Source organism: Paramisgurnus dabryanus, chromosome 21 (assembly GCF_030506205.2).
Source record: "Paramisgurnus dabryanus chromosome 21, PD_genome_1.1, whole genome shotgun sequence".
In the NCBI taxonomy this organism is placed as follows: Eukaryota; Metazoa; Chordata; class Actinopteri; order Cypriniformes; family Cobitidae; genus Paramisgurnus; species Paramisgurnus dabryanus.
The window spans coordinates 22,260,613-22,283,102 of record NC_133357.1 but is presented as its reverse complement, the minus strand read 5'-3'; the positions used below and the strand labels follow the sequence as shown (position 1 = coordinate 22,283,102).

At 37.9% G+C, this 22,490-nt stretch overlaps 1 protein-coding gene across 3 annotated transcripts in view; it reads left to right on the top strand.

The window, feature by feature from the left end:
* The window catches only part of phactr3a (phosphatase and actin regulator 3a), a 45,405-nt gene that overhangs the window by 19,636 nt on the left and 3,279 nt on the right, over positions 1-22,490 (top strand). The window contains exons 2-7 of one of the 3 annotated variants that reach the window (XM_065249858.2): positions 8,565-8,726; positions 13,739-13,894; positions 14,125-14,328; positions 14,403-14,622; positions 14,720-14,862; positions 17,562-17,715. In XM_065249858.2, the coding sequence (XP_065105930.2) occupies positions 8,565-8,726; positions 13,739-13,894; positions 14,125-14,328; positions 14,403-14,622; positions 14,720-14,862; positions 17,562-17,715 (1,039 nt within the window). Of the gene's footprint in view, positions 1-8,547; positions 8,727-13,738; positions 13,907-14,124; positions 14,329-14,402; positions 14,623-14,719; positions 14,863-17,561; positions 17,716-22,490 lie in introns of all 3 variants that reach the window. The other 2 variants (XM_065249857.2, XM_065249860.2) reach the window with 2 other exon arrangements.

Below are 22,490 nucleotides of genomic sequence, written 5' to 3'. Positions count from 1 at the left end.
TAATCCGCCTTTGCCAATTGCAAGAATAGAAACAACGTTCCTGGCGCGGAGTAATACCGTACCTCACAGCACATCTAATACAAGTCAATGGAGTTGGACAAAAACTACAATAAAACCTGTTGGAAAGCATCTTTTGCAGTGATTTTTGTGTGAGCATACCAGTGAACACCCCTGACCACTCGGTGAGTTTCACGTCTTTGTAAACTAAAGTTTAATGCATTTCAGGAAGGATTGTTCCAGTGCACCTATGCGCCCATTGTTGAGGTGGGAGGTGATATAACAAACACCCGAAAATTCTTGGGAGAGCATCATATGTCCAAATTTCACTCAAAATCTTTCTATTTCATCATAAACATTCTGAAAACAGGGCTTTAAGTGTAAAATACCGAACTTGTCCTTTAAGAAACATTAATTATATAATTGTATGACAGCCACAAGCTAAATTATAAAACATTTTTATCCCGATCAATTACCTATAGCAAGATTCATGTTTCTCTAAAGCTTATTTCTTCCAGATAATAAAATCATTGTAAATCAGATTTAATGATTTATTTGCAGCCGTGTAATAAACTGTTCAGCTGTTCATTGCCTTATGTTTGGGTGCTACTAATATTATTGCATTTGTACATGTAGGTAAATGTGATCCTGTCTGTGAAATCCAGGCTATAAAGCCTCATAATCTAATAAAGAGATTAAGAGCATCAACGGGTTTTCCCTTATTGATTTCACTTTAATTTCAGTCTTTGACATGATCTTCTCAGTCAATATTAAAGATATCAAGGTTATATTTCCACTAAATGTGAAAACCACTGGGTGACAATTATATAATAAAAGCACAGTATCATAGGAACACTTTGTTACAACCTTTATCATTATTTTTGTATGTGTTTTATTGTTCAAATATATATATGTATCAGCAATAGTTTTGTGACTTTTCTTACAGCTGTAATAATATTTATTAATGTTTCTAAAATAGGTGTTATATCATATAAAGTATCATATCTCGTGGCTTCATAATATTATATATATATAAAGTAATACCAAATGGCAGTTGGCATAATTGCTTTGGACATTATTTCCCCTAAGCAAACAACATCAGTACAAAACAATTCTGTGTAAGCGTTTTGATGAACAAGCATCACAGGCTATGGAAGCATGTTAGAGATGTATATTTGCTGACAGAGCTATAAATGTGCCAGTCTGCAGTGTTATTTTGTGGTTTGTAGTATCTCCCATTTTTTGATTCTGTAAATCACACAGATATTTAACACTTTAAAAAACATGTTTCAAGTGCTAAAAGCCTTAAATACAAAGCATGTAAATGTCTAAAAACACAGTTTAAATTAAAACAATAAAATTATCTAAAGGTGCCATAGAATAAAATCGTAAACCTCAAATGTCTTTGTTTCCTCATTTGTATGTAAACATCGTGCATGCAAAAGACCCCTGGAAAACAGACCAATCTTAACATAACACCGACTGTGACGTCCCCAACATTAAATTAAGTACAATGTTGCTAAAATGCTTAAAACAAAGTTTTGGCTGCTAAGTTAGCACTACATGCTAGTTAATGCTATATGCTAGCGTTTAGGGCTAAATGTCTACTATTGATGTTACAGTTATAGGGTGACCATACGTGCCATTCTTCCCGGACACATCCCGTCCAGGATTTTGTGTTCGTCTTCCGAAAGTCGTATTTGTCGACCGCATACGTCATAGAGGATTATTATTATTATTACAGAAAAACAACCGTTATATTTTAAGGTAAGAATGAAACTACGATTGTATATCTTATGTTTTTAACTGAATGGCGCACCGAAATCCTGGACAAGAATGGCACGTATGGTCACCCTATACAGTTACATTTTGCAGGTCCATACTTAAATAAAAAACACAAACTAACCACTCAGAAACGTCCATTAACACACTCCAAACAATTAGTTACTAGCTCAAACATTTAGGGCCATATTTCAACGATCTAAGCGCATCGTCTAAAGCGCACGGTCTAAATGGGCGTGTCCGATGTCACTTGTGCTAATTTAACGTTGGGAAAAATGGTTTGTGCGCCGAGCGCAGGGTCGAAAAGGGTTGTACATATTTTCCTAATGAGTAATGGGTGTGTTTTGGGCGTAACGTGCAATAAACCTCATCCACTTTAAAAGGCAGTTGCGCTGGCGCTGTGTGTCATCCCTATTTAGATGACGGACTTTGTAAACTGAAAAACTAAGCGGAGGAAGAAGATCCTCAGTTTAAGATTAATGTTAAAAATGTGTTGTTTTCATTTTTATTGAAATTTTAATTTTTTTTATTAAAACCTTTAAAAGCCTTTTTCTTTCAGTCATAGAAGTACAAATAGCAGGCTTTTAATTGCTGTAAATGTATTGATATCCTACATAATCAATGTAATCTCATAAAGTAATTTGCAAATATGTTTAAAGCAAAGCATTTATTTACTTACCAGGCAACAGGTGAAGCAGCTCTTTGTGCCTTCTAACGTCCTCTTTATGTCCAAGAGACTCAATAATAATCTTTTACATTCAATCCTTTAATCTTTCATATTTAAAAGTGTTTTTGTGCTGCTGCGCATCCATGTGTGTGATAAACAAAGCCGCGTTGTCGTCCCGTTTATAGGCGCTCTTTAAATAACAAAAAAAATATTGCGCCATTGACTTTAGACCAGGTTTTTTTTGGTCAATGGCGTAGTTTATTTTAGTTGCCTCAAAATAGCAACGCGCCAACAATGCGCCTGAACACACCTCGTTTCCGGACCAGAACGCCCATGGGTGCAAAAGGGGGCGCAAATGCATTTGCTATTTAAACAACGTGGGGCTAAACGTGAAAATGATAATTGCGCAGGGTGGAAACTAGCAAAAGACACTTGTGTCGTGCATTGCGCCGTGTGTAAGATAGAGCCCTTAAGGTCTGTTTACTAATGTGAGCTACGGGCATGAGCCTCAGAGGAGAGCCAATCAGAGCAGAGCTGAACATTATTATTCATGACCCTTCCAAATAGGGCAAAAATAGACCATTTAACTCAAAGGACAAATCCAATGGTTGTAAATGGACATGTAAAAACGCATCTGGATAATTTTTGCACGTAATTTTATTAATAGCATCTGGATAATTTTTGCACGTAATTTTATTAATAGTAAATGTAATAAAGTTACATACCTTGTAAATATCAAAGAACAATTTAACAGATTATTTCAATGCATTCTTTGGCACCTTTAATGAGACTAATATGACCCTGATGTTTTTATTGAGGCACCAGTACTAATATCAGTTCACTTGATGCCCATTCAAAATAAGAATGCTTTAAATTCTTCAACTTCTCTCAGTATTTCTTTAAAATACGACATGTTAGTCTTCATTTTATTTTATATGCAAATGGACAAAAGTTCATGACAGACAGTCTATATGTATGCTTGGCTGGGTGGGTGGATGATGACAACATGCTTTGGTTAAAGCAAATGATCTGTGGAAGGTGTTGTAAGATAATTTCCTAAATAAGATAGCACCTCCCCAAAGGACACTGTATGGGGGCAAAGTGAGTGCGCGAGAAAAGCCTCTCTCCACGATTCACAGTGGACTTCCCACTGAGACACATTTGGGTTTCAAAGACACACCTTTAGGGTGTCATACATTTGTATTATTTTCTCTAAAAGCAAACTGTATATGAAATGCTACATGCACAAAGAATCTAAAATCTGTATCTTATTTGTTTTCTATTGGAATGTCTCATTGCAAGTGGTTACAGGTCTCACTCATATAACAACAGAATTCAATGTTAAAGTATATGTGAAACTTCATTCAATGTTGATAGACACCTCCCTTTCTAAGCATAAACCAATCACCCACTGTATACAGATTAAGGACAGCCCTTAGTTTTACCAACAACCAATCAGTACCAAATTCCTATATGCTTTGTTCTCTGGTTATTTAAGGAGATGTGTAGAAGATTTAGGCGGGACTTTCAATATCGAGAAATGCACCCCCATGATGCTGTCCTGGCACAGCATCATGTATTTTTATTTTACTTTGAGGAATCTGTAACCAGATCTTCATCTCATTACCAGGTATGCAATGGGTTTTCGTTTGATTTTCGTATTCGAATTGGAATGTAAATTGGCTTCTGAATTATGTTTTACCTACCTGGTTAATAAATTGTGTTTGAATTATTCTGTGTTGCTACGAAAGTTATTGACATGATTAGTAAATTACGATGTATCCTTGTTACCGCAATGTCTGAAAATCAGGCTAGTATTACGGACCAAAATCCCAGACTAGATGGCATAGTAGTACATCAGCGGAGGATTTTGGAGATCCGACTAGCACTTGGCGTTAGTTTAAGTTAAATTAGATGCGTGGAGGCTAATTTCCTGTTTAGAGTAACAAGTAAATGTTGTCTGACCACTCTAAATCAGATGAGCCTCAGCCTCTGGTTATTTCAATATTAATCTATCTAAGTTGCATATTAAATTATGACACGATTATACAAAGCTATCATTGGAGAAGACGGTCAGTTTGTTTTATGATAGTGGTCGTGAGCCTCTGGTTAGAAATAAATATTGTAATAATTAAGTTGCACTTCTATGGGGACTAAATAAAGTATGTTCAGAGATGAGCACGCGTAAAGGGCGGCCTTCTGAACATATGGTCTAACCTCTAGCAGCGACCAAGCCTGATTCGGTTGTGATCGTGGGCCCGCATGATTATTAAATATTAATAAACGGCCGGTGCGTGAGTCCAAAGCGACATGAGTAGCCGAATGAACGGATGCAATAACAAGTAGGGCTAAACAAGAATAACCAAACATCCACCCAAATTCTGTAACTGTTAAAAGTAATTCTCAATCCGATTTATATTAACATTATCTTGGAGTCAGATAATAATACAAAATTGCATAATGCCAAAACGTCATCTGCAAGCGCCGGAAAAGACAGAACGCGCTATAATCCTCGTTTGGATTCCGCCGTTGGGCCAAACGGATGGATGGGGTCATATTTGAACCCTTACAGTGTGACTCAGTTAGATTGAGCAAATAGCGATACACAGACAACACTTTTCGTTACTTAGCCTACAATAATAATGTAACCTAATAAAAATTAAATATAAGAATACTTCTACTTCTAAAATCTCAAATAACATGCACTTAAAATGCATAAATAATGTAATATAAATAATTGGTTTAGCAGTAAAATCTTCTCTAATGTATTTTCTCTAATAATCTAATAAATCAAGTATATCAACAAAAGTGTGTGTTTTATTTTATTGTAATAAACTGTAGTGCAGGTGTAGTATTTAAGTGAATAGTATTTGAATGGGTACTGTATGTGTGATGTAAATGTTCAGGCCTTGCATTTTATGAGGCTCTGCTGTTTAACATTTGGCAGGATTTTGAAGATATCGGAAACGTGGGCATCTTTGGCTTACAGCCAGCATGCAGGCCTTTATGCTGACTGCCTTTTTGTTGGTAAAATGCTGCGCCGTGCTCTTTTGACACTTTCTCCATAAATAACTTAAGAAATTCATTTAAACATTATCATATGTGATACTTGATTGTATAACGCCTTTTACGATTCACCAGCAGGCTTTTCTTAGGATCCACTATACAATATCATATATTAATAAATGTGCATTTATATATCTAATTGAATCTGCAGTGTCACACCAGTCCCCTTATAATGTACCACCCTGCACTGAAGAAAGGGTAGTATGCTTGATATTCCTTGTTATGAAAGACTGGCATGTGATTGGTTGCACTGGGTCTTCTGCAAGCACTTCCGTATAGCAACAGACCCCCATTCACCCGCTCCCATCCGCACACCCCTCCCCATTTCCCCATCCTCTCTTTCCTCAGACAGTGGCAGCCCCTCATACCGTGCTCAAATTCATCCTCCGAGGGGGCTTCGCTGCGCTGATGCTGCTGCATCTGGGGGAGCGGTAACCATGGTAACAGCTAGGCGCTGACCCGGCTCTGCCTGCTTGCCTCGCCACGCTGTTTTTCAAGCTTGACCTGAATTCTGTAGTGCTGGTTATCTGTGCAAAAGACACTCGGTCGATTGACCCGCTTCTTCTTTCATACGTGGTCAGTGATCAGAGGACCCCCATGCATGTGCCTCTGGCTTTGTGACGGCACTCGCCTGCTGCCCACACGGCACTATTTCAGTAACAGAGCGTTTTGCCGGGTGTTGACTCATTTACTGTATGAATGGAGATTTTCTTGCATGTGAATATTTTAAAGGATTCGTCTAGCCTGCCGAAGGAAATGACGCTGTTGTGGGTGTTGTGTTCGGCTTTGTGTGCAACAACATGCAATTGTTTTCTTGAGGATGAAGCACTTATTTGGTGCTACAGTACATAAATGTGTGTGTGCATGTAGGTGGACGTCAAGGCATCAGGCAGAAACTAAAGTTGATGTCAATTGGCCCAAAACTCAAAGATTGCATCGCAGAAGTTGCATATAAGGTGTCTTTACATAAGAAAGGCATTTGATTGTAATTATTTTGGATGGGTTTAGGGTTACGAAAAGGGACACAAGTGTATTTTCATTTACATTTAGGCATTAAGCAGACGCTTTTATCCAAAGCGAGTTAGGGTTAGGGTAAGGTACATCAACACACGTACACAATAGGTACAGAAAACCCAGCTTAAATTAAAAATCTATTTTGTGATTTACTGTTTTTTACATAAAATCATCTTTCATAATGTAAAGACCGTTCTGTGAAAATATCTTTTTTTTTCATTAATCTGTCACCTTTTTATTTATAATCAGTGTCATGGCTTTAAATGATTATCATGGGCTTAAGCTAAATAGATGTGTAAAAATATAACCCAACATCAGTTTCTATTGTCTACATTAAAGGAAACACCACAGTTTTTCAATATTTTACTATGTTCTTACCTCAGCTTAGACAAATTAATACATATCTATCTATTATCAATGCGTGCACGTAATCTTTGTACAGCGCGTCGTGAATGTGTTAGCATTTAGCCTAGCCCCATTCATTCCTTAGGATCCAAACAGGGATGAATTTAGAAGCCACCAAACACTTCCATGTTTTCCCTATTTAAAGACTGTTACACGAGTAAGTATGGTGGTACAAAATAAAACGTAGTGATTTTTAAGCAGATAAAAAATGAGAACTATATTGTATGGCGGAAGAGCACTTAGAGTAATCAGGAGTGATTATGTTACTCCGCCACATTTTATTTTGTGCAAACATGGAAGTGTTTGGTGGCTTCTAAATTCATCCCTGTTTGGATCCTAAGGAATTAATGGGGCTAGACTAAATGCTAACACGCTTACAACATGCTGTACAAAGATTAAGTGCATGCATTGAAAAAATAGGTATGTATTAATTAATCTAAGTTAAGGTAAGAACATAATAAAATGTTGCAAAATTGTGGTGTTTTCCTTTAAGCATTCAGTTGAGGTAATCCAGGAGGCTGTTTACACTTGGCATTAACATGCGTTTTCGTCGATCGGATCACAAGTAGACGACGTTAATGCCAGGTGTAAACTGTGTTCAAAACGTTTTGAACGCGTCCACTTTCGACCACTTTCAACCACATCCAGAGGTAGTCAAAACCACTTTCGATTGGATCGCTTTGGAGTTGCGGAACGCAAATGTGGTTGAATGTGTTCGAACAGCCACACGCGACCGCCTTCTCTCCGCCCATTTATCTAATCTGAGGTATTAAACACAAGTTTTACGTCATTTTTTGACTTCTGGCGTGAACATACAGTGAACAGCGCTATTTTAAGCGTTTCATTGATAAAACTACTGCGGGTGTTCTCCGTAGTTTCGTTTTGAAACCGTGTGAAAGTTGCGCAATCCTATTTCATCAATTGCGTTGAAAATTCAGAGAAAGCTCCAACATATAAACGTACAAAACACTGTGCAGCATGTATACTTGCTAAACAAGCAGTGCACTCTGACATAATATTAGTTTGCGTCCATATAAACTCATAATTACTCCCGCTCGGGTTTGAAGGACAGCAGAGAGACTCGCCCACCGTCTCACGGACCGTCCCCTCACAGTATTCAGGACAGATGCGGTCGAAAGTGGACAAAAGAGACGGATTTAAATACCAGGTGTAAACGTAATGTGTCTCTGTCGTCCACTTGTGATCCGATCAATGAAAACACATCTTAATACCAAGTGTAAACAGCCCCCAGATGACTCCGGGCTGTATATGTGCCAAATGCCCCATTCAGTCCGCCAGTGACTAGCAACTCATTCATTTCAATTGAAGCTTGGGCAACATGAGCAAAAGCGACCAATGGCGATTGGATGGGCGTGTCCAGCGACGCAAGAAAGTTTCACCAGATTTGAAAGAAACGAGCGTCACACAGTGAGAAATTCGCTGGTGGTCTGAACGAGGCTAAAGTCAGCAGCTACGGTACAGATCCGACCTGAAGTCGTCTTCTGTCTGGCTGTCTGTATAAATGCTCAAACTCTAAATAGTCTGTCAGTACAGTTTTTTACAGCATGTAAATAGCATCGCTGGACATGACTGCTGTATGCTGAATTAATATTTAGTCTTGTGTGTGTTACAGATGTAATGGAGCAACAGAAGGTTTTGCGCTCCAGCTGTCTAGTGAGTGGAGTCCACACCCCTCCCATCCGTCGACACAGTAAGCTGGCAACGCTAGGGCGCATTTTCAGACCGTGGAAATGGAGGAAAAAGAAAAACGAGAAGCTGAAGCAGAGCTCTACAGGTGAGTCAAGCCGTGCTTTAGTGCATTTGTTTTTTTTGCTGGTGATATTATAAATGGTGGGGCTGTTAGTAAACCTGAAGAGTACAGAATGTGTGTTTGCTTCAGTCTTTACAGTTATCATTTGAAGGACCTGTCATATTAAGATAGTATTAAAGTAAATCTATTTATTAAAATTCTCATTATTATTTTTAGCATAACTAGTATACTAGATTAATATTATTAGATTAATAATAAGATCTCTATTTTATGTATTGTATTCTTAAATGCAGATATAGTTATGAAGGATGTGAAACAATAAACACTGGTATTGCAATACTTGTCCAAGAGTACACTGAGAAGCAGAGTAAGGGCAGCTGCCCAGTCACACCCGAGATACAGTATGATTTATGATTCACAAATGAAACAAGCGGCTGTTTGTCATTGACAAATTGAACTGGAGGAAAGTATGCTACTGATCGAATAGAGACTCAACATCTAGAAGGAGTGGCATATAAAACAGCACTGAATCAGCAGAATGACAGAGGTCATTTACAGCCGTGAGGAGAACTGTTGCTGTTGCTGTGCAGAGGGCAAAGATGGAAAGACTTTTAGAGATTTTCATGTGACTTCATTGGTAGCAACATCAAGGTCATGAGGTCAATACTGAGATAATACACACTCTTAATAACCAGCACAATCTCATGGCGTATTTTACGAGGTGGCTAATTTCTTATTAAAGGTCACCAAATATGAGAGATTCACTTTTATATGTTTTTTCAAAATAAGCGTATGTTGCCTGTGTGTGTACACAACTACAATCTAATAATAAAATTCACTGCTTATTTAAATCCCCGCTGTTGGACTTTTCTGAGCAGAGTGATGTCACTTTGCACAGGCCCCGCCCACAGCCGTCCAAAGACAGCAGTTAGGTCACAATTTTAATTTAAATTATATTTACATAATTCATTACCACATATACATTATGAACAATAAAGTAAGTTGATTATTGTATTAAAAACGGTGTATGTTTTTAGTATACAGTAGATAAACGTGGAGGGAAGCAGCACACACACAAAAACTGCACTTTGGACCTGAAACTTCACAGGCGCATTTTGGGGACAACTGGGAGTAATATTACATCTTGAAAATTGCCATTTTATGTGACCTTTAATTTGTACAACCACATTCGTACATTTTGGACAATTTGCTTTCGCCTCATGACGTTGGGGTGTGGGGCGGGGTTATATGATAGTTTTTTTCTAACAATTGCACGATTTGCTTTGTACAAAGTTATATGAATTAGCCAACGTGTGAAATACATACAAACTCCTATGAGATCTGATACAGACACACTTACGGTAACTTAAAGGAACACGCCCAGATTTTGGGAATTTAGCTTATTCACCGTATCCCCCAGTGTTAGATAAGTCCATACATACTTTTCTCATCTTCGTGCGTCCCGTAACTCTGTCTGACGCAGCCCCCGCTAGCTTAGCTTAGCACAAAGTCTGGAAGTGAATGGCTCCAGCTAGCAAACTATTCCCAATAAGTGACAAAATAACGCGAATATTTTCCTATTTATATGTTGTGATTTGTATAGTCACACCGTATAAAAATAACAAGGTGATATGAGACACAGCGATCTTTTAACAGTATACATACTGGGAACTATATTCTCAGAAGACGAAGCACCGCTACATGGGCGGAGTGATTTGCTTCCAGCACCATGGAAGCCCCTGGTGAGGAGCAGAGAGTTCGGTCAGAGTTGTGCAAATCACTCCGCCCATGTAGCAGTGCTTCGTCTTCTGAGAATATAGTTCCCAGTATGTATACTCACTTGATAAAGCTTTTGCTGATAAGAGTCTTGCAACCCATTCTCATACGTATAAATAGCTAAATAGCACACAGTGTGAAAAGTTGTGCAATACAGTCCTTCCCGTTCACTTAATATGCCGTATCTTTTTGGTCATTTTATGTATTGGCGTCTTAACTCATTTCTCACCAACATTTTTTTTTTTAAGTTGCCCACCAGCATTTTTTGGGATTTTCACAAAAGTTTCACAAAATGCCTTACAGAAAATATCTCTTCTAAAAATATATAAACATACAAATATATCAAATGAAAGAAAGACCCTCTGCTTTAAAAAAAAAAAACAGGTAAAAAAGTTTCATCCTGTCTATATTTTTATAGACTTTATTCATTGCTTAAGTCATTGCATTTTTGTTTAAGAGTTTTGTTAGAGATCAGATTCAGAACGATTATCAAAACATACATAGAGTTTAAAATGAATAAATATTTTTGCTTCAGTTTTTTTATAAATTGGGTAAGTGTGCCATCTCGTGGATAATAGCGGTATTACAGATAACCATAAAACCTCATCAGGACCATTTTTTTTCATGCAAAAGCAGGGTTTCCCACAGGATTTTGAGAGACTGTGGCGGTAATGATGTCACACGCCGATTAGCATATATGTGACGTCATTGCGTCGTGTTTTACTATTTGATGCTGTTAAGGCGCTGCACGCAACGAGGAGGGAGGCGCATTGAGCGCTCGCTGCAATTAATTAAGACGTTTTAAATGGTTAAATTAAAATGTAAATGGGAATCATGAAAAATATATTTGTGGAGGCCAGTGTTGATTCTGTGGTGGGCCCACCACACATAAATCAATGTATGGGAAACACTGCAAATGTTTTCTCTTAATTGACAAGATAACTCTTCAATGGGGGGGGGGGTTAGTCCTTTTCTGTTTTTTAAACCATGGTCATTTGGATCTGGGGTTAGATTAGGATTTTTAATTTAATTTATATTAAATTAATGTCATCTAATATATAGGTTTTCCATGTTTTTGTCTTTTTTTAAACCATGTCACTTGGAGTTGGTGTTATGATGTAATTTATGTTAGAGAAAGTTGTTCTAACTCCAATCCACTGATCAAATGACTGGATTGTGAAGCCACCGCGCCGCCATGTTGGTATACCTAAACATTCTATTATCAATGGACGTTATCAGATTTTAATGATAAAACATAATTTTATTCATCTTCGTTTTTATATCTGACGTTACCATGTACATTATTACAACGCAAACGTCCTAAGCCTGTACTAGTTATTTACTGAAAGTTGTACATTTTAGTTTTTAATCAATTACTATACATTTATCTTCATTACAGTATCAGATCTGCAGACAGACCGCAGCATATTTAGTATTAATGACAAACTTGCTCATTCTGAAATCTAAATAAATAAATAATAATGCTTTATACCGTATGTGCAATAATTTGCTGGTTTTGTAATTATGTTATCTAAACTTACAAGTTACCTAAACTTACTTAGAGAAATAACGCTGACCGTGTAGTAGTGATGGTCGTTTTCGAAGCACTGCTTCATGAGGCTTCGAAACATTTACAAATCTTTTGTTTCGAATCAGTGGTTCGGAGCTTGTTTCAAACTGGCCCAAGTCACGTGATTTTAGCAAACGAGGCTTCATTACGTCATAACTGTTTCGAAACGTTTCGAAAACCCGATGGTTCACCACTAGGGGGAGTTGATCACATGACCAGTGTCTAACAAATTTAGGTGAACTCGGGTCAGTTTTATTATGAAAGTTTATAAACCATCCATCCTTCTGACTAATAACACTGCCATGTTATCTACTTTTTGTTTATAGACAGATTTAATGACAAAAATGTGCATAATTAAAAGGGTAGTTAGTTTTATTCATTTGTTTGCCCTAAATAAAACTAAAAACACATAATACACTTTTAATTATGTCTTAAGTTAAATAATTTTTTAAACATATTTTAATACAAATCTTGCTATTATTTTGTAAAAAAAGTGTAAAATGTTTGGACACATCTGCTTATACACTATTTTGACCAGCAGGGGTCGCCAGCGTGTGTGGGTTTCGAACTGCTTCGAAAAACTGAATCAATTTTCGAAGCAATTGGTTCAATTGATTCGAAGCTTCGAAAAACTTCGTTTCTCCCATCACTACCGTGTAGCTGAATGTCAAAAAAAACGTTATTTATATCCGTGTCATTAACAGAATGCAGAGTAACACACTCACTTAAAGTTTTTTTTTTATAAATCCATTATCCTGCCCGATTAAAACATAAACATTGCAAATAACACCAGAATTAACAATTAATTTATGTACACATATCCTAAAAATAAACCTGTGTGACTGAGACGCTGTAAAGCGGGTGAATTTAAAACATGATTTTGAATGGAATTCAATGACGCCCTCTGCCGGTTGGGTATACCAAGATGGCCGCTCGAACTCTGCTCTGGCTTCATCTCACGCTGTTACATTAAGCGTTCTGTGCGCAATCCAGTAATTTATATAGATCAGTGGTCCAATCCCAAGCAACAATGGTAAAAAAAACTGAAAAAAGAGAAACAAATAAAACACCTCGAAAGGATGCGCAATATTAAGTGAACGGGAAGGATTGTGAATTTGGAATTTGATGTATGTGTTGCACGACATTTTACACTACGTGCTATTACCTCATGAGAATGGACTGGAGTTTTGATAGATTTGAAAATGTTAAACACAAAAACCCAAAATGTTTTTGAGGATTAGCTGACTGTATTTCTTACAAAATTGTACTACAGCCAAGAGATCTGTTGGGAAATGGATATATCGAACAGTAGGCAACTTTCATTTCATTACTTTTCATGACGAAAAAGTTTCATTACATGATGAGAAAATCGCATCATCCAGCAGAGCTTTGCCAAGAAAATGTGAATATATGCACAAATGGCAGCTAAGATGGCTAAAGAATTGCTAGATTTCTGGGACATTTGCTAGAATTGCTAGAGTGATGGGACATTCTGGTAGTGAAGGACATTTTTATGGGTGCCCGCTCTTTTCCTGGGCCAAGTGAATAAGCTTTACCTGTGTCCCTTACAATAGCGTTTTCAGTGACAATCCTCCGGTAAAATTGGACATCGGCTATAATGGCCTTGATAGTAGATCAATTGATTGTGGGATATGCACAATATCTAATTTAATCTGCTCTGTGTGTGTAGATGTGGCCCTGGCCTGTGGACTTCACTCTCCAGATCAAAGCTCTCCCATCCAGGGCATCTCAGATGCAAAGATGCGCCTGCCGGGCTCTCAGGGGCCGATACTCAGCATCAGTAGCATGGAGTACCTCAGCTCAGAACAAGACAATCTGCCTATCGGTGAGTGGAAAGGTGAGACTCATTTACTTACCTTTGTTTTACCATGAAGAAATGATAAGTGAGTAGTTACAGAGGTGCTTTAGTTGTTGAAATGTTACGCTAACACTGTGTAGAGATATATACAAGTATGTTGTTTTTCACACTGTATGTTGGGTTTACACGGTAATAACTGTCAAATAGCTTCTCATGATTTAAAAAAAATTAACATTATTATTTTCTGCCCATATTAGATTCTATACAGGACAGCGAGACAACAGAAGAACCAAACTCGAATGACGAAGAGGAAGAAGAAGATGCGGTTCCATCTTTGAACGAACACGAGGATGCTGAGGAAGATGCTGAGGACGGAGATGAAGATGAGGAAGATGAACCGCACGAACCGTCTTCTCCCAGCAGTCACGGCAATCTCACCTCTCAGCTCAGTCCGGAGGAAGGTGTGTTCATCTCCACACATTAAAAAGCAAAATCATTGCGTTTTGTGACTGTGATGGTTTGTTTGTTTCCGCAGACCCGGGTAAAGTCATCACCTCAACTGTGCCTCACTCAAACTGTTTTCTCCCGAAAGAACTGCCTAGACTCCCCGACGGCCCCAGTCCGGTAGTTTTAAGAGGGCCTTTTACTAATTCTGTAAGTTCACCACATATAGGCAGCATATATCCGCCGCTGCCCCCTAGCTGTATAATAGAGGAACTGCACCGTGCACTTGCAACAAAGCTAAGACAAGAAAGGTACGCATGTTAAACCATTTATCATCAGTCTTTTTAGGAGGTTTAAAAATTGTTTTTGTTTATGCTTAATATTATTATAATTTTTCCTGGCCTTTAGCGTGGATCGGGAGACAAGCGGAGATTGTGAGAACAGAAAGGAGGCGGAGGAAAACAAGGAGAATGTTAGACAGGACAACTGCTTCACTGATGCTTCAGGAATTATCTATGACATTGACAGCTGGAATGAATCTGTCATTTCTGGTGAGTGTATCGTATTAGTCATAAATAAAATAACATGTTTACCTACGGATGTAACTGAAGTGCACCTGATGTACTTTTTCACACATCGTCCTATCCTAACAAACCATACATCAATGGAAAGCTAATTTATTCAGCTAAGACCTTTATGAATAGTTTTGTGGTCCAGGGTCACATATGGTATTATTACCACAAATGCTGGTTATTATTTGTAAAGTTAAATTGTACTGTGAAAGGTTGGAGTACTGATTTAAAGGACAAGTTCTGTATTTTAGACTTAAAGCCCTGTTTTCAGATTGTTTATGGTGAAATAGAATGGTTTTGACTGAAATTTCGACATTTTCGGCTGCCCTGAGAATTTTCGCGTGTTTGTGTTTCAGCTCAGACCTCTACAATGGGTTTAATGGTGCACTGGAACAATCCTTCCTAAAATGCATTAAACTTTTGTTTACAAAGACGTGAAACTCACCGAGTGGTCAGGGGTGTTCACTGGTATGCTCACACAAAAATCGCTCCAAAAGACGCATTCCAACAGGTTTTATCGTAGTTTTTACCAACTCCATTGACTTGTATTAGTTGTGCTGTGAGGTACGGTATTACTCCGCGCCGGGAACTTTGTTTCTATTCTTGCAATTGGCAAAGTCGGATTAGCGCCACCACCTGGGCTGGAGTGTTTATTATTCAAGCTCTAAGCGGAAGAATATACGGGTGTGAGGCGTTTGGAAAAATAGGTCCACAAGTTAACAATGAATGCTAAAACAGCTGTTGGAAAGCATCTTTTGTAGCGATTTTTGTGTGAGCATACCAGTGAACACCCCTGACCACTCGGTGAGTTTCACGTCTTTGTAAACGAAAGTTTAATGCATTTTAGGAAGGATTGTTCCAGTGCACCATTAAACCCATTGTAGAGGTGTGAGGTGAAACACAAACACGCGAAAATTCTCAGGGCAGCCAAAAATGTCGAAATTTCAGTCAAAACCATTCTATTTCACCATAAACAATCTGAAAACAGGGCTTTAAGTCTAAAATACCGAACTTGTCCTTTAAGTAAAAGAACGTCTGGTTATGTGTTACTGACCATGGGCGGAGACAGACTTTGTGGGGCTTAGCAGTGTACGTTCACAAAACACACGCAAGACACTCCCTGAAGAATAAACTCTGATTACGCATGAGATTATTTTTATCTTAAACCCTATGGACGCGTCTGCAGCAGGCACTTATTTTGACATGATGCGTGATGCCCATAGGTTCACATGACGCGCCAAACACATATTTTGACATGACGAGCCACACATGATGGGTTAAATACATGTTGTGATGAGCTTCGCATCGTGCACCCTTAAAAAAAGAAGTCACGGGTCGCCACTGGGGCTTAGCCCAAATTTAGGGGGTCCAGGAGTGAGAAGAGATTTTTCTTCCCGTCACGGCAGCTATATAAACTATTTTTTTAATTGCTCTTTATATTTATCACTCTCAAACCATAGCACAACAAATTTTGTTGTGACAGTGAGTTTAACTCCTGCCACCTGAAATTAGACAAAATGTTTCTCCATTTAATAATAAAGCATTTAATGTGGCATAATTCGTTTTTTTCTCTGCTGTAATTACTGTTTTGTCCCTATAACAATTTTATACTATACACTATATGTGCACTTCCTCACCTGGTTCCTACTCTCTCTCTTTCTTTGTGTCGACACCATCCTGTAAGAACCGACAGACGGATGACATCACAGTACTGTGAGAGCGATATACTGTGATGTCATCCGCCTATAATTTTTTGTGGCGCGGCATGAAGTCGAACACATCTATTTCAAACATCTTGGAAGGAGGTTTTATATAAGGAGACATCTTAAAAATTCTAAAACACTGACCTGGCGTACTTAAAGGCGGGGTGCATGATTTCTGATGGCCAATGTTGACATTTCAAATCACCTAAACAATCACGCCCCTACCCCAAAAGAAACTGGACCTTCTCTTTATAGACCCGCCCCACACATATGCAACCCAGGCAATGATGTTGGTTAGCAGGCACGCCAAGGGCTACAAGTGTGTTTTGGTACTTTGCTCGACTCCCTTTTACAAAGTGTTTTTTAAAAATCATGCACCCCGCCTTTAATGAATTCATTTTAGAAATGTGAACAGATACAGGGCTTTGGAAAAAACATTCGGGGCTCCGCCCCTGTTACAGACTGTAGTGGATATAACTTTGCATTATTTTCTATTGCAATCAACAGATTATTTTTACTTGTATTGTTTACATTTTTTTATATTGTGCTGTGTTGCATTGCATCGTCACAAATCATCCCTGAATTTATCAATTGTAATAGCTTTACATACAAGATAATGTCATCAATCATTTCGATAATTTATTTTTATCATCAGGTAGGTTTGCCATTCCTATATAGTAGTCTGTATAATAAATATACTTCTGTAATAAGCAGCCAAACATGCGTACCGCAATACACAATATATGCACAAAAAAATACTCTTATAAAATAATTTTTTATATTGTTGCGTATATTTTATGTATTGCTGTATGCATGTTTGGCTGCTTATTATCTATTTGTATGTCTGCCTATCTATCTATTCAATTGTATATCACACATGTACACCAGTGGTTTTTCATGTTTATTAGATAGATTTGTTGTTCTGAACTGTGTAGTCATTAAGTTAAATGGCAATAAATCTTCCTATATGCGCAGGTACATTGCCAAGGAGAATGACAAAGGAGCTGCTGGCTGTGAAGCTTCGAAATCGTCCCAGCAAACAGGAGCTGGAGGACAGGAACATTTTTCCTGCACGAACTGACCAGGAGAGACAGGAGATCAGGCAACAGATCGAAATGAAACTTGCCAAGTGAGTCACACGTGTGCGTTTACTTTATCAAATATTACACTGCCCCCTGCTGGACTCTTTTGGAATACATAAGCATGAACACAAATGATATGATGGTGGTGATTGAGTTTCGACTTGAAGTGAGTAAATTAATCTCGCTGGTTAATCCACCTATTCGATTATATTAATGATATATGAAGGCCACAACTTTTGTGACTAGTTAGAAGCAATACCTTAAAGGCACAATATGTGCAAATTTTGCATGAAAATATCCAAACACGACTAGCACATCGTTACATACAGTAATGTGTTCACATGTGTACTTTCTTATCCCAAATAAGCGCTCCTTCCCTGTTCATAAGGTCGCGCCAGTCAATGACATCATGTCCGGGTTATGTTTTGTTACGTTGCTCTCATGATACTTCAGTATCATATGGCAAATGATAACGTAGAAGCTTTAACGTCTAGCACGCCAATCTGTTGTTGCCTCTATCAGGCCACACATTATAATGTAACGCAGTGGCGGCCGGTGACTTCTTTTTTTCGAGGGCGCCCCATGCGAAGTTCATCAACATGTATGTAGCCCGTCATGTGTGTGGTTCGTAATTTTTAAATATGTGTTCTGCGCGTCGAGTGATCGTGTGTGCATCACGTGTCTTGTCAAAATAAGTGCCTGCTGCAGACGCATCTAAAGGGTTTATGATAAAAGAGACGCTCGCATTTGCCAGATACTCACATAATCTCATGCATAATCAGAGTTTACTGTTAAGGGAGTCTCTTGCGTGTATTTTGTGAACGTGAGCGTCTCTTTTATCATAAACGGTTTTGACGCATGTGCAGCAGGCACTTATTTTGACAAAACACGTGATGCACATGGTTAACATGACGCAACAAACACATATTTTGAAAACGCAACACATGACACACATATTTTGAATAAGCACCTCTTGGATGAGCAGTCACGAGCGGCCACTGATGTAGCGGTTGTAAAACTTTATTTTATTACGTCATCCATGAACCAGATTTGTGAGTCCTGTCGGATCGATTTGTAAAACTCCTATCGTTCCACACTTTTTCACACTGTCATTAAGCTACTCCATCGATGTTGTTTAGCGACCTCTACCTGCGAAAATGACATATTGTGCCTTTAACAAACATTTTTAGGGGCAGTTTCCTGGACAGGGTTTAGATTAATCCAGGACTATGCCTTAGTTATATGAAACAAAATGTTGATTTTCCCTACATGTGCTCTGGTCCATGTAATTGAACAGTATTTAAACTTTGTATCTCTTTAAGAGACAGTAAACATCAGCAGCTACTAAGTGTGATGACAAGTCAAATGTCAAATAAAAAGAAACTAAATGTGAAATATAAACCTAACAGGTGGCCAGAGGCAGTGTATTATATCATATCTGATCTTTACATCAAAGTGTTAGGGAAAACTGTTAAGCTCAGGCAGGGCAGACGTGAGGGCGGGCCGTCCCTGTGCCCCATGCAGTTACAGATGTGTTCAGATTAACTCTTGCAGTCAGTTGTGGTATTTCTCACCACCAGCATGAACAGCGCAATATTAATTCTTCGAAGAAACAGACATCATTTTTGGGTTAATTTAAGCTTTGAGAGCATTTTGTTCATGCAGTAGAAATAGACACCAGGTGCTAAAATGTCCACACACCATGATAAGTGATCGTGACTAGTTATGTAATGGCAGAGCCTATACAGGCTTGCAGAAGATTAAAATGTAAGGAAAAATGTTAGATTTATTTACATAAACAATTGGTACAGAAATAGATTGATGCTTATTTACTACTGAATGAAACTGGATTAGAATTAAATAGGTTTAATATAGACTTTGTTTAATGTTATTGAAATAGTTTGAATTAAAAATACACCCCACTAACTCTTTCAAAGATTTATGTTTGAAACAATTGTTTGTGTGTAATCTTTTATTAAAATGTAATAAGTTGCTCTTCCTCTGAATTTAAAATTCATTTTCTGTTAATGTTGTTAAGGCCATTATTAACATTCATTACTATCCAGATAGATATTTTGGAATTGTTTAAGCAATTTGACAAGTGCGCACATGCTTGTTGAAGCTCACCGAGTTTCTTTATTCTGTTGAACATAAAAGAAAATATTTTGATAAATGATGGTAAGCACACAGTTGGTATCCGTTGAACTCCGTTGATGGTAGGAAAAACTAATACTGTGGAAGTCAATGAGTACTGCCAACTGTGTACTTACCATCATTTATCAAAATATTTTCTTTTGTATTCGACAGAATAAAGAAACTCATTCAGGTTTAAACCAACATAAGGGTGAGTAAATGATGACAGAATTAAAATTTTAGGTGAACTATCCCTTTAATGCATTGATTTAAAGCAGGGGTCTCCAACCTTTTTGTGAGCAAGGTCTACCACAATGGATAAAACAATCTGGAGGGCTACTTTTTTAATATAGTCTACTCAAAACTTTTAAGTTTTACTTGTTGATCTAATTTTATTTTACTTGCTGATGTGTTTTATCTTTGTTTAAAATGTGAACATTCATAAAAGAAGCCTAGCTAATATAAGAAATATGTAAAGAATAAATATTACAATTGAGGCTATTAACAGAATGTGCTGTGGCGTGCAACCTGGTGCCCGTGTGTACCATGTTGGAGACCATTGATTTAAAGGAAGCGGGTAGGAAAATGCATCCATCAGTTATTGTGCACTACCCTGTCACTGAAGAGGAACTGCTTGTTCCTGAAAACCGAAGCACTTATTTCAAAAATGTGAATAACATAAATCCACCTGTTATGTTGTGACTGGCATTTTTACTCTGATGATTTAGCAAGTTACAAATCTAGCCAGGTGGTGGAGCCAGCTGCCAAACTTACCTGTTAGGGGTCATGACTAGAAGCCTTCCCCTGCCATTTTCACATACAGTATGTTGGATGAAACATACAATTTGCTAAAGTTCTTATCCAAAGCAAATGTGCATTCAAGCTATACACTTTTGTGGACCGTTTTTGCCTTTATTTGATTGGAGAGTACAGGGTGGAAAAAGGGGAAAGTGTGTGGGCCCCATATATCGGAGCACTGCCCACTACACTATCGACTCTGACCAAGCTACATTATACAATTTATTAGTAGGGGAGAGCGGGGCACAAAGTTACACTTTTTGGCTTTGAATCTATCATTCAAAAAATATTTAAGTTAGATTAATATATATTTTTACACAATCAACACACACATCTCTGCTAAAAATGAACACTTAAAGTTTGTTTGTGGGACCTACCGTTATCATATAATTACACTGAAAGTGACAGGAGTGCAAACGTTACAACTTTCCCCCACATGCTAGAAAATTTCATCGCTAGATGCCGCTAAAAAAAATCACACTGGACCTTTAACATTTCCTTTACACACAACACAGTTTAATGCGTTTCCTAACCCTGTTTTAATTGACAGGAATAACTGGCCAATTATTTTTACACACTAAAGTTTAAAGCTTAAACTATGCCAGCGTCAAACCTTAAAGCAACACCAAAGACTTTTGGCTCTTTGCTCCCCCTACAGGTTAGAAGCGTAATTGTCCATTACCCACTGTCATAAATACTGAGGCATAGCTGGCTCTGATTGGATTGTAGGTCTGCCGTAAAGCAAGTTTTTGTAGTATTCACTCGGACTACAGGACCACTACCCGACGGTTGGAAACTTCTTTAGTGCGGTTTTGGCCGATAGAGGGCTGCAAAGCGAATGTGAAAGTGCCATTCACCCTGTTTTGAGTGGATGAACCACTGAAACTTTTTTGGAAGCGTTATTTTAAGGTAAAAAAAACTCTTTGGTGTTGCTTTAATGTCAATGCACCTGCCGTCTGAGTAAAACACAAAATGATGGCAGTATGTCATGACCATCCTATCTTTAGCTTTCCTGCTCTACTCCACCGAAGATCAACACAGCTGGAGCTATTTTTAGATTTCAGACTGGTAAATAATGGACGGTAGTGCATGTTCCCCTCCTCCATCTCCATCCTGCTTGCTAGTGAAAACACAATACTGAAGTATGGTCTCATAGCAACATCTCATAATTAACGGTAAGCACATTAGCATCAATCACTCAGATTGAACTATACAGTATATTATGTAGACCAATACCAATAGGTTCTAGTGTAGCTTCCTTTGTTTCAGCATTCAGAGGGAAGCTACTGTTGCTAGGCGACTCGTGATACGGGTCAATCATATCCAGGCGGCTTCTAAAGGAGGGCTTTGGGAATACATCTCCATTTCGGTTCATGAAATGTTAATGCTGGCACATCTGCTGGAATCCCGTCTTACTCAGCTTATATGAGTGACATCGGTGTTATACTGCCTGACTGAGAGAGTGGGTTCAATGTGTTTTCAGATTATTAATAATAACCTGCATAGGCATTAGATGATTATTACCTTAAGGATCTGATCTAATGTATACACTGATTCACGCATAATAATATTTTGATTTGATTTGAATACCACACAGAGCGTCCCACACAGAAATCTGATCAATTGAAATATATTTAAGACACACATATTCATATATCAGATGATACTTTCAATTAATTTAAGCATTTGGCAGACAATTATTGTGCATCGGAGCTACAATCGAGCTACTGATATAAATACACACACAACACACTATAAAGTTAAAAGCAGATAACAGATACTAACGTAATCAGAAATAAAGAGCTTTATTTGAAATAAAAACCTCTGTGAAGGTTGCCATATTTATTCTGTTTTTGTTAAAACTGAGTTTAATATACAGTATGCTAAATAA